The following is a 20,201-nucleotide window of genomic DNA, read 5'->3' as shown; positions in this document are numbered from 1 at the left end:
TTCCTTTAGAAAGGGTTTGCTTGTGATGATTTCGGGCCCAGCTTGTCTGGAATCAGACTTCACTCTGAGAAACAGGTCCTTATTTAATTGGCTGGTGCTAAATGCAAGACTGATGGGCTCATGGATTTAGAGCCCATTAGTTCTGGGAGGGTCCTTCAGGTCCACTGCATGATTTTACAGATAGATCTCAGAGAGATGACATGACCTGCCCAAGGTCACATGAGTACTCAGAAATAGAACTAGAACTCAAATCCATGCTTTCTTCTTCCTGATCGAGCATATTCCTCATTACTCTGGCCAAGAGCTGCATTCTCCCAGAGAGACGACTACAGAGAAAGCTGAACTTGGGCAAAGCTGATAACTTTTCTCTTAACAGCAAAATGGAGAGGCTAAAGCAGTGGTTCTTAACCTTGCCTGCACACTAGAATCATCTAGCGACCTTCTGAATCCCAAAGCCCAGGGCTAATTAAGTCAGAGTATCTGTGGATGGAACTCAGGCATCGGTATTTTTTAAAACTCCCAGGTAATCCCCGTATGCAGCCGGTGTTGAGAACCACTGGACCAAAGAGATTTTCTTTTTCCTCCCCAGGCATTTAATCTTAGCCCAGCTGATCCAGATGGCAAATCGGATCCCTACATTGTGATCAAGCTTGGCAAAACCGAAATCAAAGACCGGGACAAATACATCCCCAAACAACTGAACCCAGTATTTGGAAGGTCAGTGGCCATCTGGGTTCGGGTCATTGTCCTCTCTGCATTTGCTCCTGCTGTGTTTCTGTGGGAGGTTGGTGTGTATACATGTCTGTCTCTGGGTAAATGGTGACAGGAGGGTAAATGCTGACTTCTGCAGGTGATAGCGGCCAACCAAACCTATATTCATGGAGGAGGGCCAAATTCTTTGCTTGCTCCCTTCCAGAATTTGGTGGTACATGGTGATCTTCGTGCCCATGGTTTTCCAATAATGATTTTCCTAGACCTTAAATTTAAGAGGCACCTTGAACAGTCATCAGATTCAAGCTCTTGCCTTTGGAAAGAGAGATTTCCTTTTTACGAACAAGGCAACCAAGGCCCAGAAAGGTTTAGAAACTTATTCAAGTTCACACAGCTCATGAGTGGAGGAAAAGGGGCTAGACCTTTGGTCTTTTGTCTCCTACCAAGGGGACTTTTCCATCATATCATTTTGCAGCTCCTTTGAGTTGACCCCTTGAAGTCAAAAAGTCGAACTGCATCCCCAACTTGTGTTTTCTTTTCCTGCAAAGTGTGTTAAAACCCATTGCAGTTGTGTATGTTTAGGTGAAGTAGGCATTCTCCAGTTCACAGCAATCCTACCACCCCCAACTGTCTTCTAACAGAGGATCTCATACATTCGCGTTCCCTGCTTGAGTTTGTGTGCCCGACTGCCGTCAACTTTGGAGTCAAGCAGACCTGGGTTTCATTCTGCCACATACAAGCTGTGTAACTTTATGCAGGTGGCTTAACCTCTCTGATTGTAGTTTTTCTCACCTGTAAAGCAACAATAGTGACACTTGCCTCTCAGATGCCTTTAGAAATATGTAGAGCACCTAGCATATTGTCTATGCCAGCACATAGTAGATACTCAAAATACGTTGGCTTCCTTCCTCTCCCCTCCTTAATAATCATTTCAGCGACACATACATCTTAAGTGTATTTAATTTCTTTTTTTCCTGAGTAACAAGGAGCGTGGGAAGAAATCTTCATCAGCCTCATTTAAATTCATTTACACATTTGTGATCACTTTGGACTCTGACATTTGATCAGCACCAGCTTCTTACACTTTATTGCTCCCGAGGAAATGAGGCAATAAATGATCTTGCCTGTTCAGATTAATGAGAATGATTAAAATGAAGGTGCCAGGGAAACTTATCCTTGCTTCCCTGATCCAGAGATGACCTTTATCATTACCTGCCATTTAGGTAACTAGCACTTCATTTTGCCAAGTACTTTGTAATCACTTTTTATGAGCTACTTTCACCACAGTGCCATGAATTAGACTGTCTTTATTACCCTTGTTTATGGCTGTGGTAAACAAAAGAAGAGGATGATGGAATATTCCTTCCTGCCTCTGGCATTGCAGAGCCTCTTCCAGAAGCCCTCCATGTGTGGACGGGTAGTTGGATGTGTATTTAATTGTTACTCAGGGGTTTGCTGGCTCGATCTTTCAGTGTTCCAGCGGGGAGAGTGGAGGGCTCTTGTGCCTGAAATGGGGTCTGGGGAATCCCTCTTTGCCACCTCCCGGTGTGAGGATGTCACAGGCTCCACTCCCGACGCCCTGGCACCTGGTCTGCTTTACTTTTCTCCATAGCCTCTGACATGAATTGATACATTTATGTGTTTACTGGCTCCGTGTGAGCAGGGCCTTGGTCTAGACTGTTCATTGCTGCATCCCCAGCACCTAGGACAGTGCCTGGCACAGAGCAGATGCTCAATAAGTATTTGTAGAATGAGTGAATGAATGCATTCATGAATGAACAGATGGACAGACACACCTCTGTCAGTTTTCAGTGGGATTTAATGGGGCCCTGTCACTCTGCGTCGTCCTGAAGTAGAATATGTCTGCAGACTTTAGTGGTTCTTTATTTTCTTAATAACCACAATGCCTCAAACCACCACCGTATCTATAGATAGTATCTCATTGACACACAGTTTAGTATAAGCCTGCTTTTTTCCTGGGTGACCCAACCATGGTGGGCTGTTTTTGGTAGTTCTTCTCATGACAGCTCCAGTGAAAGTTCAGGAGAGGTTAATCTGTAAGCACACAGCTTGGGGAGATGGACCAGAGCAATTGAGTCTTCTGTCATGGTTGCCAGGAGCAGTGAGGCACTTAATAAGTCCTTCCTTGGTGGTAGTAGCCATGGTGACAGCCAATCTCAGAGATAGGCGGCTGGAGGCTTCCTTGTGAGATGCGTCTAGAATATCATTACAGTTTGGAATCCAAATCTTGGAGCCCCAGGAAAGCAATACTATGTCTTCAGATGGAAGACACAAATTTCTTCTCCACACAGCCATATCCCTGACCTGCTAGAGCTGCCTCAGACAGTTACAGTTGCTGGAGCTGTCAAGCATCTCTGCTTTTTTCTCTCTGGGGAGGGTTAATTGGCCCTGGCTGTGCTGTGATGGCAGTCCCTGCCACACCGGAAGGTGAGAGTCAGGTCTAAGTGGATCTGACTGTGAGGACGGCAGCCCAGACAGGCCTGTGGACATGCAGGGAGATGATGGGCCCCCTGGTCTCCCTCCCCACCTCCTCTCTGCCCCTTGCTCCCAGACCAGCCCACCAGATCTTGTCCCAGGGCAGCCAGACTCAGGAACAGCTGTAGAAATACTGGTGTGTCCTTATTTTGTTTTCAAAAAGACATTTCCTTAAAATGCAAGGTTTTACTCAAAATTTAATTCTTAATTATCTTCTCCGATGCTCAGTAGCACGGATAATGCATTAACACAGGAAATCCAACAGCATTGCTATGCCTTTCAATACTTTGCCTTAGTGTGGTATCATGGAGAGAGCGTGGAACTAGCAGTCAGGAAACTGGCACTTATCCCGATTCAGCCTGATTTATGATCCTGGGCAAGTCACTTGTGTTCTCTGGATTTCAGTTTCCTCATCTGTAAAGTGAAGGGTTGGATATGGTAATTTCTGAGGTCCCTTACAGTTCAAGGAAACATTTATTAAGTGTCTGCATTCTTCAGGCCAATGCGGGCTCCAACAATACAGAGATGAAAAAGGAAGATCCTTCTTCTCAAGGGGCTCAGAATCTTGCAGAGAGAGCACTCCAGTCCTGCAATTCTATGTTTTTATGATTTTCCATCTTCAACAGGATTTTCATTTAAAATAAACTCAGCTGGTATTCCCTGATGAAGCAACAGTGGAAAGGGAATGACAATTTATTGGGCACTAGTTGAATGCGTGGAAGTAAAATGTGTGCTTTGTATAAACAACATCGTATTTAACCACTGTGCTATATTAAAAAGAGGACATTTTTACACATAAGGAGGCTGGGAGGGGTGGAATAATTTTCCCAAAGTTTTATAACCAGGAAGTGGCTGATTCAAACCAAAAGTGGAAATCAGTCCTGTTTGAGACCAAAACCGAAGGTTTTTCATCTCCATCTTGCTGTTGCCTTAGTTGAAGACTACAAGACATGGCCCAAGAAAGAGGATATTATTGGCCACTGGATATTGACAAAGGATTTGGAAATTGATTGTGTCTCAATTAAAAATTAAACCAAATGAATATCCACTAAGTATTAACTGAATTTCTGAGTGTTTAGTGAGTTCATATGAACCGTAGTCCAGCTAAAAGTGAGGCTGGGAAAGTGCCCTGTGTCGCCAAATGTTGTTGACTCCTAAAGCCTCTACTTGGACTGCAGGTCATTTGAGATCCAGGCCACATTCCCAAAGGAGTCCCTGCTCTCCGTCCTGATCTACGACCATGACATGATTGGGACAGATGACCTCATTGGCGAGACCAGGATCGACCTGGAGAACCGCTTCTACAGCAAACACCGAGCCATCTGTGGCTTACAGAGCCAGTATGAGATGTAAGTTCTTTCTCCCATGGAGACACTGTTGGTGTTCTGAGGCTGTGGCCTCAGATTGTCTATGCTTTGGGAAGGCCAGCCATGGCTCAGCTTTAATATCTCATGTCAGCAGGGCTGGTTGGGCGAACTGTACACTGCACTGGGCGGGGAATTGGCACTGATTTAGAATTTAGAACCAGGGCAGGTTCTTCAAGAGTCAAGAGCTGAAATTGTATGTGTTCACTCAATTAGCTGGGACTGATGGGCAGAGTTCCCTGGTGGAGAATGATGCTAGCAGAAGAAGGATTACTATAATACAAATGCCAATATCCCAGTTAACTATAACTAATACTCATGAGTGCTTATGATATACCAAGCACTTTACATGGGGGATCTCATTCAGTTCTCTCAAAACACATTGAGGTGTTATCCTCATCTTACAAATGAAGGAACAGTAGACCCAATTCTCACTCGTTACAAAGATTTTGAATTCTGCTTGATTTAAAAATATAGACTACCAGCTTTATTTTTTTAAAAGCATGTTGTATTTGATATCTTAAGAAAAAATAAAAATCTTACACATTTTAGCTAGGAACATACAAAAACATTCATTAGATTTCCATGATATAATTTCAGAAATATTTTTCCTGAATATAAAATAATATATATTCATTGTAGAAAATTGAGAAAATACAGACAGTACAAATAATGCTCAAATTATTCCACCCAGAGATAACTTATGTAAAAAATTCTTAGGTATTCCCTTCTGGTATTCTTTTCTATGCTATTTTCTCCCAAAGTTGGACTCATACTATCCATGCAATTTGGTAAGCTGCTTGTTACTCTTACCCTTATATCATAAGCATTCTGTAACGTCATTAAATATTCTTTGAACTCATTATTTTAATAGCTCTATGGTGTTCCATCATAAGAATTTATTATGAAATGATTTAACCAATTTATCTTTCTGAACTTTAGGGCATTTATATATTTTTTCTTTATTATAAATATTGCTGCTATGAGCTTTCACATACAAAAGCCATCGCACACCTCTCTGATACTCCATTCAATATTCATCCATAGGCATGGATTATCCCCTTAAAGGGAATGCATGCTTTAAGGACTTCTAATATACATGTCCAAATGGCTCTCCAGAAAGGTTGTACCAATTTAGATTGTCATTAACAGCGTCTAAGTGTCTGTTTCCTCTATGCTTTTCAGACAAGTCTCTATTGCTGGCCTGCTCTTCTCTGAGCCTAGAAAGCCAGTTCAGTTTTTGGACTACAGTGAATGTATAAGCCTCCTGAGGTATTTACATCACTCTCAAGAGGATACCACTCAGAGAAGATTAGCTATTCTCACTCTGAAGTCGGGAAAGGAAGCCACAGGCAGACATGGTGCATCCTTTGTTTAGAAGAATTTCCTGAAGGTGCAACTACCAGGGAGCAGAATAGTTTAGTCAAGGAAGATGTAACCTTTGTTCACTGAAAAGTTTTAAAAATAAGACAAGAGCACCTATTTCTGGGGAGGCCTATGTGTGGCTCTGGGCATGGCTTGGATGAGCTTTTCATGATCCTCATATCTCTGGCATAATGTAGGAAAACTGCTTTCTAGCCATGTTTTGATTTATTTAAGTGCTTAACCAAGTTAAATTCTGATGAATCCTGTGTCCCAATGAGCAGAGAAATCCAAGCTTATCTTGGTCATGGCTCTTGGAGCAATTCATGACAAGTTAATAATTTTTAACCAATTAGCTAGTTTTTAGGGAAAAAGGGGTTGGAGAGATTTAGAAACTCACCACCAGGAAAATCACTGACTGGAGAAACGGCACTTCAAGACTTTCTGCCTGTGTCATGAGTCTCCAATATGATTTGAGATCGGGAGGAGCAGAGGAGAGGAAAGATGCAGAGAAATTGAAAGGATGAGCTAGGCTTTCCTCCTAGAGTAAGTAGCAGACAAATGGCTATTCTGCTAGGGAAGAACGAAAACTATGGGCAAAGATATCCATAGAGACAGAAAGCGGATTGGTGATTTCCAAAGGCTGAGGGGAAAGGGAACAAGGAGTAACCACTTGATGAGTACAGGGTTTTCTTTTGGGGTGATGAAAATTCTTTGGAACTAGAGAGAGGTGGTGGTTGCAGAACATTATGAATGTACTAAATGCCACTGAATTGGTCAACTTCAAAATGGTCAATTTTATGTTATGTGAATTTCGCTTCAATTTTTTTTAAAAAGGTACATTTCTTTAAAAAATCAAAACTACCTGCAAAGGATTTTTATGTCAAGTGACTCAGAAGTCATGCCTTTCATACAAGTATACGTATGCAAGGGTATTGACCAGAAAAGAGAGAAAATAAAACAAAAAACAAAGACCAAACACCAGCGCCAGGTGTACAGAATGGCGAGTAAACTCTGAAGGAAACCACAGAGCATACTTAGGTGGCCCTTTTAATGGGGACCTTGAATGTGTCCTCCCCGGAGAAGCCAGGCCTCACTCTCCCTGTCCTTCCTCCACTTTTCAGAGAAGGATACAATGCCTGGAGAGACACGTCCAAACCCACCGAAATCCTCACCAAGCTCTGCAAAGACAACAAGCTGGATGGACCCTACTTTCTCCCTGGGAAAATACAGATAGGAAACCAGGTCTTTTCTGGAAAAACAGTTTTCACTGACGAGGACACTGGTAATTCCCCACAATGTATCCTGCTGACGTTGCTCTTCTTTTGAAAAACCTGCTTCTGGTGGTATTTGTGGCGGGGGACAGTGGGTCATCTATTGTAAAAGATGCTCATGGTAGAAAATATGCAAAAGAAAGGAGGATAATGAAAATCACTTATAATCCCCAGATTCAGAGATAAGCATGCTGCATGATGGTGTATTTCCTTACAGTCTGTATGTGTGTGTGTGTGTGCAATATGTCACATTTTTACAGAATTGTAAATATACCATATATAGTTTTGTATCCTGCCTTTTCTATTTCCAATAGATTATGATGATTCTCCTTTGATCTTTCAAATGATCAGTGATAATATTCTATCTTATGGCTGTGCCATTTATTTACATTGTGTCTATTTTTTGTAGAGACACTTAATGCTACCATGTACTTCCTTACACATATTTTTGCACATTTCTGATATTTCTACAGAATAGATCACATAAGTAGAATTGTTGTGTCAGAAAGTAGGCTATAACTTTAAATGAATATTATATAAAATAAATAATTGAACACGACCCAAATTACCCCTATAAATGTTATACCAACAATTCTCCTATTTCAACACCAAGAAGTAGATTTTCCCTTTGAGCATCATGGGACATACCAGGAAGATCTCAGAGAGGCTTTCATAAATTTAGGATGAGAAAAAAAACCATCTTTACGTCACTTTAGTGATACAGAACAATTCTTATACTGTTACCCTTGTCCATTTGATGCTTAAACATTGCCTATGTATGTATGGTACAGCGCTTCTGACGCAAAGAGCCCAATTAAGGACATGGGGCAGGATGTTTTGACAGTGTTACATTGATTCCACCACTTTGAAGCCAAGATTTCTTTTTACTCCGTCATTTTGAAGGTTTTACCCTGTCAACTTCTTGAAGGTTCTTGCATGCAGTTATTGACATTTAGATAGCGTATTAATGACATTGGTGGTCTAGCGGTTTAGATTTGGTGCTCTGAGTGCTGCAACCTGGGTTCACTTCCTAGTCAGGGAGCCACACCACCCATCTGTCGCTTGTCATACTGTGATGGCTGTGTGTTGCTGTGATGCTGACAGCTATGCCACCGGTATTTCAAATACCAGCAGTGTCACCCATGGTGGATGGATTTCAGTGGAGCATCCCGAGTAAGACAGACTAGGAAGAAGGACCTGGCCGCCCACTTCTGAAAAAAACTGGCCATGAAAACCCTATGAATAGCAGCAAAGCATTGTCTGATTGAGTGCCGGAAAGAGAGGATGGCACAAAAGACCAGGCAGGGTTCTGCTCTGCTGTATGTGTACATGCTGTACATGTCACTAGGAGTTGAAATGACTCAACAGCACTAACAACAAAACAAAAATTAACGACACGTTGATGAATTTCTGTTTAGAAAGATGCTTTTTCACAATATACTCTATTAAGCGTATTTAGTTCCTTGGTCAATATTCTAGATTTCATGATTAAACAATTACCATTTTTTTCACACCAAAAATCTGAATTATGTTCATCAGGATCAATTCTTGATTGGTTAAACTTTATAACAAAGATTTGGTTCATTGATTTCTTGTTCATCTCTATCAACTTTTACTGACTCTAATTATTGCTATTGGGAGATTTCTTTTGTGGCCCATTTATTTTCAAACCAAGTTCAACTTTCCTTTCTCAAACTTGGCCATTCTAAACTTTGTCAAAAAGATTTGATTCCTTCAACAATTTTTGCCTGATTTTGCAAATATTGTTTCTACTGGCAGTTTTTATCATGAACTACCTTCTTTGGTAAAATGATGGATCAAAGAACCTTTCCTGCAAGCAGGTGTTGGTAGGAAGGAGATCCCAAGGAATAATGGGAAAAGACAAAAGACATCTATGAACACACTGTTCCCATTTCACTACCTTATTTAGGGCCTCCCTGACTCCCCAGGCCCTCTCACACTATGGTGTTAGCAAACAGTTTTATATCTCCAGGAAACATACCCTCTCTGGTACCTTGAAGCCACGCTTGTGACTCATAGACCGAGGGAATCTGACTCAAGGGGTGAATGGAGTTCCACACTCCACAACCGTGACTGCTCTCTGGGTCTTCTTGTTGACCCATCTCATTTCCTCCTCTCTTAACTTTAAAATCTTTCCCCTTTCCACCACTCTACTCCTGCCTCTTTCCATTCTCTCTTTGTCCTTTTTCTCTTTTGCTGTCTTTTCTCTCTCCCTCGCCTCGGTATTTAAATGAAACCTTAACACAGTGTTTAAAAATGCATCTCACAGGCCATCACTGTCCCCTTACAGGAACACACATCAGACAAGTCTCTTTATTTTTCTCTCTTCCCTGCAGATGAAACGGTGGAGTCTTATGAGCACTTGGCCCTCAAGGTTTTACGCTCCTGGGAGGATATCCCGGAGGTTGGATGTAGGCTGGTTCCTGAGCACATAGAAACTCGGCCGCTGTACCACAAGGATAAGCCAGGAATGGAGCAGGTAGTGGTCAAGATAGTTCTGGACCCAATAGGAGTGTTCATCCCCAAGGAATGTGACTTTCCTCCTAAAAGTTAATCTTGTGTGCCCTAGAGTAATGGTTCTCAACCAGGGACAATTTTGCCCCCTCTCTCCCTTACAGGGACATTTAGCAATGTCTGGAAATATTTTTGGTTTTCTCAAGTGGGTGAGGATATTACTGGCATCTAGTGAGTAGAGGTTAGGGGTGCTACTAAACATCCCACACTGCATGGGACAGCCCTCCTACAACAAAGAATTATTCAGCCCAAAATGTCAATAATGTTGAGGTTGAGAAACCCTGCCCTAGAATCAGTGTTGAATTTAGTGCTGTTTCCTTTTTGTGATTCAAGTTATCAAACTCTTTTGGAAGAATCCTGACATTTGAGAAACTTCAAAACCCATCTGTCATGCACAAGACCTTGTCCAAAATCTATCAGTAACCACACAGCCCACTAGTTTTCCCTGAGAAGCAATAGATGGTGGCTTCCCTTGAACAACTGGCAAGAAGAAGCCATATGGAAAAAATAACTAGAGATCCCGAGTCATGAGTTAGAAGGGAAGAGAAGATAAACTTTATTAAGAGCCTTCTATGCACTAGGCCCTTTACATAAATTATCTCACCTAATTATGTTGCGCCTAGAATTGTTTATCCGAATTATGGTCATTTTGAGAGTGAAAAAGGGCACTATTAATAATTAAGCTGGTACAAGGGGCACACACCAGGATTTTCCTAGACAAACAAGAGTGTGTGGGTCACCTTACCCTTATCCCCAATACAGCCTCATGATGTACTTATTATGATCCTCACTTTTTTTTTTCCTTTCTTTTAATGGTTGCATAGTGAAAACAATATTAATAATAATAATGGGGAAAACACATATGTAAATAAATAAATATATACATGGTAAACCAATGCCATGTGTTCTAAGAGTGTTCTAAGAGTTTTAACATTGGTTTATAACATTGTAAAAAATTTCAGGTGTACATCATTGTACTTCTATTTCTGCATGGACTACATCATGTTCACCACCAAAATACTAATTACAACCCATCACCACACACATGTACCGAATTATCCCTTTCACCCTCCTCCCTCCCCCCTTCCCCTATGGTAACCACTTTTAAGATGAAGAAATTGAGGTTCAGAGAGTTTAAGTAACTAGCTCAAAGTTGCTCAGCTGGTAAGTAGTAGAGCTGGGATTTAACCCAGGCGGTTTGAGTCCCTAGTCCTGCCCTAGCTCCTAACTCACTTACTGTGTAGCTTGGGCAAAACACATGAGCTTGACTATGATGGGGCAGGAACACCCACACTGCTGTCCCAGCTGTGTTGGGGTGTAAACCTAGTGATAGCATGTGTGGGGGTGTGTCTTGAAAGGGTAAACTTTTAACAGATGTGGAAGCTTATGATCGTTTCCTGAAATTTACTACCACATGTTTGAAATCTTTTGGTTACTGGCATCTTTCATTTTGCCTGTCAGATGTGGCTTTTTGGTTAAAGGTGAATGTTAATGTCTCTTTAGAGACCCCGGGACTGTGATCCTCCATTGAATTGGTTCTTCTCTTCCCAAATGCTAACTCTTTGCTTATATTGTTCCTCTCCCTGGAAATCTCCTTTTTTTTGTCTAGCCAAACCCCCTCCTTCACCTAAATCCTAAAAATCCTTTCCACTCTATTTGAAGCACCACTTCATTCATGTAAAATCTCCCCTGACCATCCCATCCCTTGTTGATTGCTCACCTTCTTGCCTGAACTAACGGAATACTTAGAATGTATACAACAGAGCTGAGCATGGACCCCACTGGAACTTCTCCCCACGTGGAGTCTCAAATCCCTTGAAACAGGGTAAATTCTGATGTATGGACTTCAAAGCAATGAATAGGAGGCCCTATTCTGCCACTAATTAGCCACAGGACTTCAGATCATTTATTTGACTTCTCTAAGCCTTAGTTTCTTCATGTGTAACATGGAAATGTGGCTGGAGTGAGCATTAATGAAGAAAATGGATGATGTGAAGTTAAATTGGAAACAATGAAGCATGATACTTCTAACAGATAGTATTATCTCTTTAATTTTTAGGAGTTTGTAGAAAAAGCAGGATCTCTAGAGTTAACAGACAAGGGTTGAATCCAGACTTTTCTACATATTGTCTGTGTAAGCATGGGCAAGATGTTTTCTCACCTGCTAAGTAGGTAACAACATCTATCCAATGGGGATATTGGGAGAATTAATGAGCTGATGCTGGTCAAGTGCATAGCACTGTGCCTACCACGTCGTAGGTGCACTAAGAGTTTGCTTGCCCTTCCCCTGCTCTTGATATATGCTCTGACTAATTTTTAATAAAAATGTAAGTTCTGTCTTTGTCAACAAATATTCTAAACATGTATCATATAGGTAATATCCACATTATATTATATTACATTACATTATATATACCTAATATCCTTTTGTAGTAAAAAGATCTGTTAAAACCGTGAATGGTCAGTTGCACATGGTAATGTCCCCCAAAGCTAAAGGAGATTTTCTTTTCTTAACAAGGGCCGCCTGCAGATGTGGGTGGACATGTTTCCCAAAGATATGCCTCAGCCTGGACCTCCTGTTGACATTTCACCAAGGAAACCCAAAGGGTAGGTCAGCTGTAGCCCATCTTCAGGGGAAGAGACCACGGAGGCAGACTAAAAGATCATGACCTTTGATCTGGTGTCTGATACATTACATTGATCAATTGGCACCTGATCATCAGACCTCATTTTCTACCTGGCCAATTACAGCAGGAAGTGGGTAGTAATGACGGTAGGAGTGGTGGTGATTGAAATGATGGCCCCTGTTTTATGGTAGGGGCTACTGAGCTTCAACATACTGAAAAATGTTGGTTAATGGAAGGAGGATCTCCTCAGAGAAATTCATGTCCTTGGTGATTCCAGCTAGGACGCTTGGTTTTGATGGAACTAAGACCTTAAGTGTTGACATTTTTGGACTTGGTAAAGTTGAGGAAGCTTGTAAACTCAAAGCAATACTAGAATCACATAGACACTAGCTGACTCACCTCTCAAGGTCTTCAACCTAACGCTGCCTTCCCTTATCCCCAGGTATGAATTGAGAGTTACCATCTGGAACACTGAAGATGTCATTTTAGAGGATGAGAATATCTTCACAGGACAAAAATCAAGTGACATTTATGTTAAAGGGTAAGGTCATCAACAAACTCCATCCTCCCTTCCCTTCCCCTCCTCACCTCTTTAACCCCTAACCAAACCTATGCCTCATAAAAGATACTCCACCCACATCCCACAAAAGGAGTCCATCTCACTCACCTTGTTAGATAAGGTCACTTTCTTTGTGAAATATTTGTCTTATTTGGTCATTTTGATAAGAGTTATCTTATGAAAATATTTTTGCAAGGAAATTTTATTATATAAACATCTCTTTCAGATAAATGTTAGATACCTAAACTTTTTGAGTGACATTCAAAATACCTTTACACTGAAGGAAGTAGAAAGATGTAGTGCTGTTGATGAAAGATTGTCTTAAGAACATTGTAAGACTAATACAAAAGCTAAAATTTAGAACTTCCCCTTTGTTAGTTCTACTGATAAAAAAGATACCAACCTGTGACTCAGGAAACTAAACATTTTGTAGCTCTTTCTTACATCTCGGCTGTGATACAGATGCCTTTGTAGGCTTCCTTTTAGTCCCTGGTCAGGGAGGGGGATGAAGTGGTAGAGAATCAGAAGCAAAAGTGATTTAAACGTGTACCCTCAGACAAAACTCATCTCAGAAGTAGTAAACTCATCTCAGCCTCATCTGGCTCTTTGCCTTCCCCAAACAAGAAACTTTCTTCCTCACTGACTCCCCCTTTTCTAGCATGCCATTAAATCTTGTCCTTTTTACCTCCCAAATAGCTATTGGCATGTCCATTCTCACCATCTCCACCACACCAACACATAGTCTTTTCCTCCATCATCTCTTGCTGGGGCCACTGAAATCCTAATATCATATGAATTCATCTTTCCATATTTCCTCTTGCCTCCAATAATTTGTTCTTTTTGTTGAAACATGAGTTACCTTTTCAAAACACAATCTGATCATGTCAGTATGTACTTAAAACCCTTTAATCACGTCTTATTTTCTCTGGACAAAGGTCAAATCCCTAATATGTACTAAAATATCCCATATCACTAGCCCCTGCCTATCTCTCCAGCCTCATCTCCCTGGATTGATACTCCCCTTACTTTCTGCTCTCTAGCCACATGAGCTTCTTTCCCTTCTTAGAATGTGTCATCACCTCTTCTTCCATCAGGCCTTTGCACATCTCTTTCTGGTAACTTCTGCCACCTCACCCGTGTCCCTCTATCCCTTTTCCTCCATAACTGTAGCTCCATGAAGGCAAAAATCTTCTCTGTTTGCTCTCCATTACTCCTCTAGCATCTAGCTCACTCTTTGCCTCATAACAGATACCACACATATATTGGTTGAGTGAGCACCATCTTTAGCTAAATGATTGCTTCCATACTCTAAGCTGCCATACCCACTCTGCTGGGAGGAGAAGGGTCTTTATCCTCCTCAGCCCTAGGGGGAGGGATGTCTGCTTTCAGAAAGCAAGTGGGTTAGCATTATCAATTAGTTTGAATCCAAAGTACCTATTTTCTCAATAATTAATAGATAAAGTACTAGGGGGAAAATATATTAATTGTAGCTTACTTTATGCTGGGGATGGAAGAGGAACACCAGATAATACTAAGAAGATATAACATTAGAGATAATTAGGAGTACACTAGTACTGTATAGATATTATCTTATATAATTCCTCAGAAGAATCCTGTGAACAAGGTACTATCAGTGCTTCCATTTTCCAGATGAAACAAAGGCACAGAGAGGTTAGATATCTTATCTACGGCTGCACAGTTAGTAAGCAGTAAATTTCAGACTGGAACCCAGCTGGGTGCAGGCAACCTTCATATCCTCCATGCCATACTGACACAGGCCTCCTGGGTTTTTGAGGCCCAGACCCAGAGAAGAGGCAACCAATTACAGGCCTGATATCACAGGTCTAAAGCAGGCCAATTTTAGAGACCTTCCTGTAGTGGGTAATCTTGTTCTAGCACTCAGGTGTAGTTGGCACCCCTTACAAAGACAGCCTCCGGGGTGAGAGGAAACTGATTACACGATCACTTCCCCAAACTGGCTTGGAATGAGATTCTTGTTTCTCTTTCAGACTCTTTGACCCTATTTTCCTCTTTCAGATTCAATGGAAACTTCCATGTGAATCTAACTACATCATGATTTTAAAACTATGACCGCATTGAAACTAGTTAAATCACTCTTGATCATACTGATGCCTGAGTAAGTTACTCTGAGTGCTTAGTTCTCTCTCTCTCTTTATTCAGGTGGATAAAGGGTTTGGAAGACGACAAGCAGGAGACGGACGTGCACTACAACTCCCTGACTGGGGAGGGGAACTTCAACTGGCGCTTCCTGTTTCCCTTCCAGTATCTGCCGGCTGAGAAGCAAATGGTCATCACCAAGAGGGAGAACATCTTTTCCTTAGAGAAGATGGAGTGTAAGACGCCAGCTGTGTTGGTGCTCCAGGTTTGGGATTTCGAAAGGCTGTCCTCGGATGACTTTCTGGGTAAGCCAGTGGCTTCATCCAGCTCATGTTAATGTGAAGGTGTTTGTCTCAGCTTTTGGAGAGCTTGGTTTGATTTAGCTGTAAGGATAGTAATTTTGGTGCTATTTATGACAGCAAAAAATTGGAAACACTCTGAACAGCCACTAATAGGGGACTGGCTGAACCAGTTATGACGCATCCGTACGGTGGAAGATACATATTCAAACAGACTTAAATTGATCTTTGCTGTACCACTAAGAAGCTGTTAAATTTTGAGCTAATTACTGGTTCACTCTGTGCCTCAGTTTTCCTCAGTTGTAAAATGGGGATAGTAATGTTACACACTGTAGAGGGTGTTGGGAGCTATATATATGATAAGATAATTTAAAAACTAAGCACAGTGCCTCACACATAGTAAGCACTTCAATAGGTGTAACTCTGAAGCCATTAAAAATGTTAGAATATTTAATGAGTTGGAAGGTTATACAGGATGCATTAAGTGAAAAAAGAGTATAGAAAAAAATCTCCTCTCTGTAAAATATGTGTTTATATGTATAGCAGAAAAAGATAGAGAGGGAAAGAGACAGAGAGAAAGACTGACATAGAAATAAGAACTAATATTTAGAGCAGTGGTCAACTTTTGGGGATGGAATTATGGAAAATTTTTCCATTCTTATTTTTTTGCTTGTGTGCATGCTCTAAATGTTCACAATCAACAAACATTAGTTTTTTAATAGGGAAAAGTTATTAAGGAGAGAGAGATATATATAACACTCTCATAGCATTATCATATGCTGCCTTGTATTCACTCATTGAAAAAGCATCTTAGGTTAGCTCTGTCCTGGAGAGTAGCTATACAGACAGTAAGACTTAGGCCCTAGCCTGGATGAATTTAGTGGACTCAGAGAGGGACATAAGGTGGGAGGAGGAGGTTCTTATGGGCTAATGCAGGGGAAAGCTCAGAGGATAGACAAGTAATCCAGACTGCTCTCAGGGAGCAGAGATGCCCAGCAGCTATGACACCGGAAACTAAGGCTTGAAAGTTACCTATTGTAGCTCTGCCCTGTCTTCTACCTGCTACCACGTTTTTAATGCTTTGAGGGCACTAAACGTGTCTCAGTCATATTTGTACCCCAATATCTAACACGTGCTGGTGATCCAACGTGGTGCTGATTGAACGAATAGTGAATGAATGAATCAATCAATGAATGGGTGAATGAAGGTGGTGATTGATTTTAAAAGCCCTTCTGTAACTGTCATGGGCATCTCTTCACAGGCTCCCTGGAAATGAACCTCAATAGTTTTCCCCGAGCAGCCAAGTCTGCCAAAGCCTGTGATCTCTCCAAGTTTGAAGATGCAAGTGAGGAGAGTAAAATCTCCATCTTTCAGCAAAAGCGTGTGCGGGGCTGGTGGCCTTTTGCTAAAAGTAAAGAACTCACAGTAAGTGACAGCTGTAGGAGATGGGTGGGGGGCAGGCAGGGGACATCATGCTCTTTAAATGAGTCATGTTTTGAATTTCAAGTCAAGTGTCTTGACATGACATAGAGAGCTTTAAGGCAAAGGTTTTGCTGAGAAGTAAGGACCTTGAAAACTTTATAAATGCATTAAGCCTTCCATATTTCAGCATACTTGATTTAATACCTATCTCTGTCAGGGTGGTTTTCTAACATCTTGGCATAAAAAATTATGCCCCTGGCATTAATTTTTTTTTCAACATTTTCTGAAATTATGCATAAAGTCCTGACTAAGGTATAATTTCAGTGTACCTGCCTCATCCTTTTACCCTCAAATGTAAGACTCAATTTAAAAAGTGATCCATCCTTTTAAAACCTCTTCGAGGGCTGGCCCGGTGGTATAGCGGTTAAGTTTCCACACTCCGCTTTGGCGGCCTGGAGTTCGCAGGTTTGAATCCCAGGCGCGGACAATACACCGTCATCAAGCCATGCTGTGGTGGTGTCCCACGTACAAAATAGAGGAAGGTGGGCATATACGTTAGCTCAGGGCCAATCTTCCTCACCAAAAAACACTTCCTCGACAGAGTGATGGCAGGGAGAGCCACGTAGCCCTGCCCTGCATCACCAGATTGGTCCATACTGTGTGGCACTCACCCTAGGAATTCCGACCTGTCACGTTTGGGAAGAAAATTTCTTCTGCCCTTTCTTTCAGCCCCCTCATTGCTCCTCTGTAAGGAGAAGGGACAATTTATGTGATTGGTGAGGTTGAGAAAAGGGACTGAGGCTGCATAGGTGACCTCCTTTCTCTGCTGCTGTCCTTCTTTTGGGGAGCCCATGTTCCCCCCTCTGCTCCTGTGCCCAGTGACAAAAGCACACCCGTGCCAGCACCCTCTGGTAGCAGGTCTGAATAGAGACCTGTTTTTCTCTCTCTGATCTAGGGGCCTGGTAGGTACAAGACAAGGATTGCCTTTGAACCTGACTAGGTAAATGGCAGCTGCCAGCCTGACTCCATGGTGTCTAGTTTTATTATGTTTTCTGGGAGTTTTTCTCTTCCCTCCCTTCTCTATTTAATCCCCCCTGATTGCTGAGATTGGGTAAAGAGAACGAGGCTCCAGGCAGGCTCGCTCTTCCCGGTCTTCCCAAGTACGTACTGAGGGTTTACTACATGGCGGCCTCTGTACTCGGTGTCGGGCTTCACGGCTTAGCACATAATAGATGCTCCATCAGTGAACTGACTGATGAATGGATGAATTCAGAAATAAAGTCAGCATGCCTCTACCCTCAACCAGCTCAGAGCTCAATGAGAGGGACAGATGTATCAACAATCTAGTCATGCTTGAAATAGTCAGTGTAAATGACACAGGGAAGGAAGAGAGCAGAGGGAGAGATCTAATTCTCTCTGAGGGTAAGGCATGAATTTTTCAAGAACAAAGGATGATGAAAAGGCATTTTCTAGATGAGGAAGAGGGCAGATTTCTACTCCAAGAGGAGGAACCATGCTGAGCACAGCACGGAGGCACAAAATATCCCCGTGTGAAAGGCTAACCACCTGCTGGTCAGAGTTGCCAGAATGTAGTATGATGTTGGGAAATGGGGTTTGCCAAGTCCCAAAATCCAAATTCCTACCTTTTGACATAATTCCTGTTTCTATAAAATGATTATGTGTGCATGGTTACATAATAGCAGTCATCCATTACATTTTTATAGCCCTTTATGGTTTGCCAAATATTCAGGCCCCTCCCGTTATTCCATTTGATCCTACTTGACTCTTTATTTTCCATGTCATTTATTTGTTTCTCCTTTTCTTTCAACAAATATTTATTGAGCATCTATTAAATGATAGGCCCTGGGAATAATATATGAGTGATACAGAGCTTACAGTCCAACCATGCACACACAAATGCACAGAGAGCCACCTCTGTGGCGTGAACTCCCCTCCCGTTCCTTGAACGAGCACTCAGAGCGTCATTGTCCTCTCATTCCAATCACCAGCAACCAGAAGAGTTTTGTCCGTGGACACTGCCACCGGCCAGGCTTATTTTTAAAGCTGCCTGTCTGTCCACCCAAGCAGCATACTTTAGACATTTGTACCCCACAGCTCCTAGTGTGGAATGTGGCTGTCTTCAGATAAGTGAAAAACAGCTCCAGTGGGATTGCAAACGAATGAGTACCCTTGGGAGAAGGAAAGGGAATACGTATTGAACATGTTCTTCATGAGACGCATTGCACTATGCATTTTATATGTGTTATCTACTAAAAGCAACCTTTAAAGAAATCACTCCTTTAGGAGATGGAGATCAGGAAGTTTCTATTACGTGTTAATAGCACGAGTCGACAGTTAGGTAGCCCAGGTAAGTCCCAAGAGCATCAACAACTGAAATTAAAAGGGAGGTTTCAGTGCCTCCAGTTTAGTGTGAAAAACAATTGTCAGCATTTACTATGGCTACACCCTCATACACTAGGAGCTAAAGGTTCAACAAGGAATAAGACACATTCCTGCCATCCAGAAGTTCACAGCTTAGCTGAAGAGCCTGGTAGACAGACAGATCATCTAAATAGCATGTGACAAAGTCAGATTCTCCAGGAGCAGAGGGGGGAGGTATTTTCCTGTGAAGATTGTTTTTAAGGCAGAGGGTATAATATGCATTTATAGGAAATTTCAGAGACACAAAAATGTAGAAAGGAAGAAATAGTGCCCGTATGCACACCACCCAAAGAAAACTATTGCTGGTGTTTTGGTTATCTCCAATTTGTATAGATTTTCTTTTACATAGTAGGGATCATTCCATATTAAAATAGTGCCTTATTCATTTTGTTTTACTCAGTGTTGTGACGAGGACTCCCCTGCATTATATTATCAATGTTATTATTAACTCTGTATACTCAAAGTAGAAATGCTATAGTTTAACCATTGTGTTTTTCCTCAACATTTATTCATTTAAAAAATTTAAGCATGCAGAAAAGGTGAAAGAATAGGACAATGACCAGCCATATACCTACCACCTAGATTCAACACTTGTTAATATTTTGCTATATTTATTTTGTCTATATATGTGAGTATATGGATATAGCCCACACAGACATACGTATTGGCTGAACCACTTAAGAGTAAGTTGTAGACATTCGACATTTTATCTCTAAATACTTAGGCGTGCGTCTCCTAAGAGTATGGACCTTCTCCTACATAACCACGATGCCATCATCACATATAAGAAGCTAATAATTATTGCCTAATATAATCTGATATCCACACCCTATTCATTTCTCTGCCTGTAAAAGGGATATCCTATTGCCCTCAAAATGTGTTTTATGGCTGTTTCTTTTTTTGAAACAAGATTCGGTCACGGTTCATGTGTTGCTTTTGGTTCTACGTCTTTGGTCTATTTTATTTTAGAACAGTCCCCCACCATGTTTCCC

General features: G+C 41.5%; 1 protein-coding gene across 1 annotated transcript in view; it reads left to right on the top strand.

Annotated features, from left to right (window-relative positions):
• The window catches only part of FER1L6 (fer-1 like family member 6), a 116,317-nt gene that overhangs the window by 87,304 nt on the left and 8,812 nt on the right, over positions 1-20,201 (top strand). The window contains exons 32-39 of the mRNA XM_004431086.3: positions 590-717; positions 4,386-4,556; positions 7,058-7,218; positions 9,565-9,707; positions 12,261-12,349; positions 12,812-12,910; positions 15,110-15,351; positions 16,607-16,770. Of these exons, the coding sequence (XP_004431143.1) occupies positions 590-717; positions 4,386-4,556; positions 7,058-7,218; positions 9,565-9,707; positions 12,261-12,349; positions 12,812-12,910; positions 15,110-15,351; positions 16,607-16,770 (1,197 nt within the window). The remainder of the gene's footprint in view (positions 1-589; positions 718-4,385; positions 4,557-7,057; positions 7,219-9,564; positions 9,708-12,260; positions 12,350-12,811; positions 12,911-15,109; positions 15,352-16,606; positions 16,771-20,201) is intronic.

The sequence above is a fragment of the Ceratotherium simum genome, chromosome 23 (genome assembly GCF_057802395.1).
Source record: "Ceratotherium simum simum isolate JZ-2026a chromosome 23, ASM5780239v1, whole genome shotgun sequence".
Classification (NCBI taxonomy): domain Eukaryota; kingdom Metazoa; phylum Chordata; class Mammalia; order Perissodactyla; family Rhinocerotidae; genus Ceratotherium; species Ceratotherium simum.
The sequence above is the reverse complement of the archived record's forward strand: the minus strand, read 5'-3'. Positions and strand labels throughout refer to the sequence as shown.